Source organism: Convolutriloba macropyga, chromosome 12 (assembly GCF_964194025.1).
Source record: "Convolutriloba macropyga chromosome 12, txConMacr16.3, whole genome shotgun sequence".
Lineage (NCBI taxonomy): Eukaryota > Metazoa > Xenacoelomorpha > Acoela > Convolutidae > Convolutriloba > Convolutriloba macropyga.
In genome coordinates this window covers 34,161,191-34,166,517 of record NC_134479.1, presented here as the reverse complement: position 1 = coordinate 34,166,517, position 5,327 = coordinate 34,161,191, and the positions used below count along the sequence as shown (strand labels likewise).

Below are 5,327 nucleotides of genomic sequence, written 5' to 3'. Positions count from 1 at the left end.
AGAAATTTCTCTTTGTTATATTTTGAGATGTATAATAGCACCAATAATAGCACCAGATGGCCAATAATAGCACCAGCTATCGCTGTGCGGCTAATGAAAACAAAAAAACAGCCCAAAAAGCCGCACATGAACCAAAAAATGTTTTCAGATCGACTTTCCTCTCAAATCGAACTAGCCAAAATTTTTTCAGATCGACTTTTCGCTCTCTCTCTCTCTCTTTTTCTCTTTCTCGCTCTCTCCCCTCTCTCTGATTCCTTCGCTCTTCAAATTTGTTCACAAAAAACTTTCATTTTTTACTCACTCCCTGAACTTTGTTTTCTTGCTCGCTCACTTATCAAAACATACCCAGCAGATTGCCGGAAAATAGCCGCCGTTGATTCCAATAAGCATGATTGGGATTGAAAGAATAGAAGATATTGAAAAAAAAAAAGATTTTTGTACAAAAACATTTTTTAAGTCCGATTTATTTTGATGGCATTTCGTAGTTGAACATAACGTACTTCTGTTTCTTAGAGAGAGGCTACAGGGGCTACTATCAATACCAATAAGCATAAGAGATGGTAACTAAGACTTATAGGAACGACGTTCAAATAGCGGGCATCTAAAATTGGGCTTTATGGGTTTATCCCGTTTCTACTTCTGACTTCAATTTTTTATACTGACTCTGTTCATTTTGAATTGCTTTGCTGAGCAACTGATGTTCAAAATCACTTTTAGTAGAATGAGAGAAGAGAGAAACTAGCCTAGAGAAGTCAAAAAGATATCACGCAAAATGTTGAAAAAGCGGCAAAATGAGGTAAAGCAAAACATTTTTTTATTCGACGAATAGGAGCGCTATAATAGCCGGCTAAGATGAGGGCGGCTATTAAAAAACAGAAAACCGTAAAGCCTCCTCTTCGAGTCTTAAAAAAAGACAGCGCCCCAATAAAATTTAAATTCTTTGAATTGTAAAAAAACCAAGAGGACAATATAACCTCAGCTTTCGCTTTGTGGCTATTAATAGATGCATATGCTTCCTTTGCGAGGAATTCCCGCGCAGATGATTTCAAAGGTCGTAAAACTTTTCATCCCAGGCCATTGAAGTAGATTCACGTCCAGTGACGCGGATTGAAGGCCATTGAAGTGAATTCCTATTCCTAAGTTACGAAGAGCAACCAGAACTGCGATTTTGCAAAAAGGTCATTTCGATTATTGGACATTCTTCATCTACCACAGAAATGTCGCAAATATACAATACGAGCTACAACCAATAAGTCAAATTGAAAACGATATGAGAGTTCGGACTTTCAATGAATGAGAGGTTTAGTCTAGAGAAGGTAACCAAAATAATAACACAACACGTTTTTCGATGTGACAAGACGCTTGGTGAATAAATTATCCAGCTGTTTTAGAAACCAAGTAGGCCAGAAAAAATAACTCTGTCATCTCGGCAAAGGACAGATGATATCTGTAATATTTCTTCCTGGAGGATATGCCGTGAGTGCTTGAAAGCCAAAACCACGAAAACATTAAGTACTAACGCCAGGCGAATTGCTCTCAAACCACTGCTGAGCAGGTTTGTTTCATCAGTAGCTAGCTACGTCATAAGGAGGCTAGCATTAGCTTAATTGCGCGTTTGGGTTTTTCCTGTTCATCATTTTTGAGGATGAAAAGTCAGATGATCAGACGCAAAAACAATCAGACGACGAAAAGTTGGTAGAACGAAAAACGCATTATAAAGACCAGCAGTACGAATAAAATTGCTATAAACCAATTTTCGTTCGAGAGCAATTAAACATTTTTCTATCCTGATAACTGTATGTATCTCGTAATAGCAATCCACCTCGCTTGTTCCCAAAGATTAGCGGAAATACGCTATGATCATATGAACAGACAGTATCAAAATATTCAGCAGCTAAAACCGGACACTCAATTTTTGTTCAATCAAAATTTATACAATTCACTAGTATATTACAAATACATCTAACACTAAACATTTACAAATTTACACAAACTTCTCCAAGCATATTTGACATCAGTTTAGGTTTTAAATGTTAGTGGCTTTCAAATTTAAATGGTCTTCAGAGCTGCAAATTTTCAATATTGTTAGGTCACATATCATAACTGGAAGTGCTCTCAAACCCTAAACGTTTTTGTAGCCTCATTCTTGGTCAACTGTACATCTCAAACTGGTCGTTTTACGCCGATTTTGTTGGTTGTTGACAATAATTATGAATGGCCGACTGGAGCATGCTTATTCGCTGTCTCTCTTCGTCTTTCATTCTGCTAATTTCAAACTCCAGTGAAGAAATTTGATTCTGTAGAGCTGTGATTTCGTTCGCTTTTTCTGAAACAAACGTTGCATCTCGTATTTAGCCACAAGATTACTTATTCATTTTTTAGTTTAATTGTATAGTCACTAACATGAAAATTCGCTATAATTAGGGATATTTTATAATAACTGGTAAAACTATTATCATCTTATTCTTGCAAACACTGAGCTCCTTCGGATCTTCGATTTGGTCAATTCAAAGGTCCACCCAATCTAAATTGAGTACCCCCCCCCCCCCGCACGAGAAAGTATTGCAGCCTTATAATGGTACAACTACAATGGGGGGGGGGAGGAAACGAGATTTTGCTCTACTTCAGTGCCATCATCAATAATTGGAGCATCCTGAACAACACATTATAACTCACTGACAATGACGAAGTTGAAACTGACGTTGCTCAACCAAGCAGAACCAAAATAAACCAGCGTATAACCAAATGAAAGAGCATTTTAACCAACCCATTTGTTCCCTCACCTAACCTTGAACTTTCTTCTCCAATATTGTATTCTGATGTTTCACCTCCTGATACGAGGCATTCTCCGATTCAAGTCTAACGATCTGATTTGTGAATTCAGTTTTTGTTTTCATAACAGCCACATTCACTTCAGTCGCTTTATTAGCAACTTCCTGCGTCAGTTCCTCGATTCTGCGCTTCAACGACTCATTTTCCAACGTCAGTGAATTTACACTAGATTGCAACTGATTTGCTTGACTAGTTTGTTGGTTAGCGTAAGTTATTGAATCTTCTTTTGATTTGTTAGCCAAGCGTAATTTATCCTCTAATTGGCGATACTTTTGTTCTTCTAAGCGCACTTTTTGTCGATTTTCGGCTAATTGGTCTTCGAAAGCAACTCTGTCCTGAACAGACTGAGACTTCACGCGACTGAGTTCATCTTCAGCCACATTTTTGAGTTGCTCCAATTTTGTTATTCTAAAAAAGGAACTGATAACTCAAATGTTTCCTAGATGCATTCAAAATAGGACCCAAGATTTTATCGAAGCAACTGGCGCTCATTAAGTGCTCAATTTGCCATAAAACTTACGCAAGTGGTGCTATCAAAAATTGGGATCTTTTCAACAATTGCCCCCTTTTGCAAAAAGGGTGGCTATTCTTGAATAAAACTCAAGCGAGCGATTTATTAACCAATCAGAGACCACTAATAACTTTTCACGTATGCGCATACTATGTTATACTGAATAGAATAAAAAAAATAATAACAACAAATTGTTTCCATCAGTCAATAAGTAGCTTTTCACAATTACCTGTACAAATACAATCACATATTTGACTGTGGGAGAGCACTATTGGGCCGATGGCCCGTTCTCAAGTGTCTCGTTCAGTTTATCTGGATGAAAGTGATTCAAAATGAAGAAAGAAAAAAAAAGAAAAAAAGAGGAAGCACTATTTTTCAAGGTACCATTAAACCTAGTGAAAAACATTATTCTGGTTATGGAACGCCTTTGAGTTGTGATATTAAAACTCATACAACAGTCCGACTATGTCCTCATTACCCAAAATATAATTATCTAGAAATTGATGACAGAAATTTTTTGTTTCGGCAGTTGACATGCTTTCAATCTTTTCTATTATTTCATCATCGTAACCTAGAAGCATTCTTAAGACCCGACTTATCCTAACTATTATTGAGTTATTGAGTTACCTTGAGTTATTTTGTTTTTAATCAACCGCTTGTTTTTTTAAGGCAATTTTGCATTGAGAAACCCTTTGAAATTGGTGAAATATTACATTGTCCCCTTATGTCCCCCTACTTCTGACTTCAATTTTTTATACTGACTCTGTTCATTTTGAATTGCTTTGCTGAGCAACTGATGTTCAAAATCACTTTTAGTAGAATGAGAGAAGAGAGAAACTAGCCTAGAGAAGTCAAAAAGATATCACGCAAAATGTTGAAAAAGCGGCAAAATGAGGTAAAGCAAAACATTTTTTTATTCGACGAATAGGAGCGCTATAATAGCCGGCTAAGATGAGGGCGGCTATTAAAAAACAGAAAACCGTAAAGCCTCCTCTTCGAGTCTTAAAAAAAGACAGCGCCCCAATAAAATTTAAATTCTTTGAATTGTAAAAAAACCAAGAGGACAATATAACCTCAGCTTTCGCTTTGTGGCTATTAATAGATGCATATGCTTCCTTTGCGAGGAATTCCCGCGCAGATGATTTCAAAGGTCGTAAAACTTTTCATCCCAGGCCATTGAAGTAGATTCACGTCCAGTGACGCGGATTGAAGGCCATTGAAGTGAATTCCTATTCCTGAGTTACGAAGAGCAACCAGAACTGCGATTTTGCAAAAAGGTCATTTCGATTATTGGACATTCTTCATCTACCACAGAAATGTCGCAAATATACAATACGAGCTACAACCAATAAGTCAAATTGAAAACGATATGAGAGTTCGGACTTTCAATGAATGAGAGGTTTAGTCTAGAGAAGGTAACCAAAATAATAACACAACACGTTTTTCGATGTGACAAGACGCTTGGTGAATAAATTATCCAGCTGTTTTAGAAACCAAGTAGGCCAGAAAAAATAACTCTGTCATCTCGGCAAAGGACAGATGATATCTGTAATATTTCTTCCTGGAGGATATGCCGTGAGTGCTTGAAAGCCAAAACCACGAAAACATTAAGTACTAACGCCAGGCGAATTGCTCTCAAACCACTGCTGAGCAGGTTTGTTTCATCAGTAGCTAGCTACGTCATAAGGAGGCTAGCTTTAGCTTAATTGCGCGTTTGGGTTTTTCCTGTTCATCATTTTTGAGGATGAAAAGTCAGATGATCAGACGAAAAAACAATCAGACGACGAAAAGTTGGTAGAACGAAAAACGCATTAAAGACCAGCAGTACGAATAAAATTGCTATAAACCAATTTTCGTTCGAGAGCAATTAAACATTTTTCTATCCTGATAACTGTATGTATCTCGTAATAGCAATCCACCTCGCTTGTTCCCAAAGATTAGCGGAAAATACGCTATGATCATGTGAACAGACAGGATCAAAATA

The 5,327-nt window shown here is 37.2% G+C and overlaps 1 protein-coding gene across 1 annotated transcript; it reads right to left on the bottom strand.

The window, feature by feature from the left end:
* Positions 1 to 1,905: 1,905 nt before the first annotated feature.
* LOC142350475 (leucine-rich repeat-containing protein 45-like) lies at positions 1,906 to 3,924 on the bottom strand. The gene is made up of 3 exons (XM_075402326.1): positions 3,797 to 3,924; positions 2,789 to 3,240; positions 1,906 to 2,326 (listed from the first exon to the last, which is right to left on the bottom strand). The coding sequence occupies exons 1-3, from the start codon at positions 3,922 to 3,924 to the stop codon at positions 2,178 to 2,180; spliced, it is 729 nt and encodes a 242-aa protein (XP_075258441.1). The 3' UTR covers positions 1,906 to 2,177.
* Between the last annotated feature and the right edge of the window lie 1,403 nt (positions 3,925 to 5,327).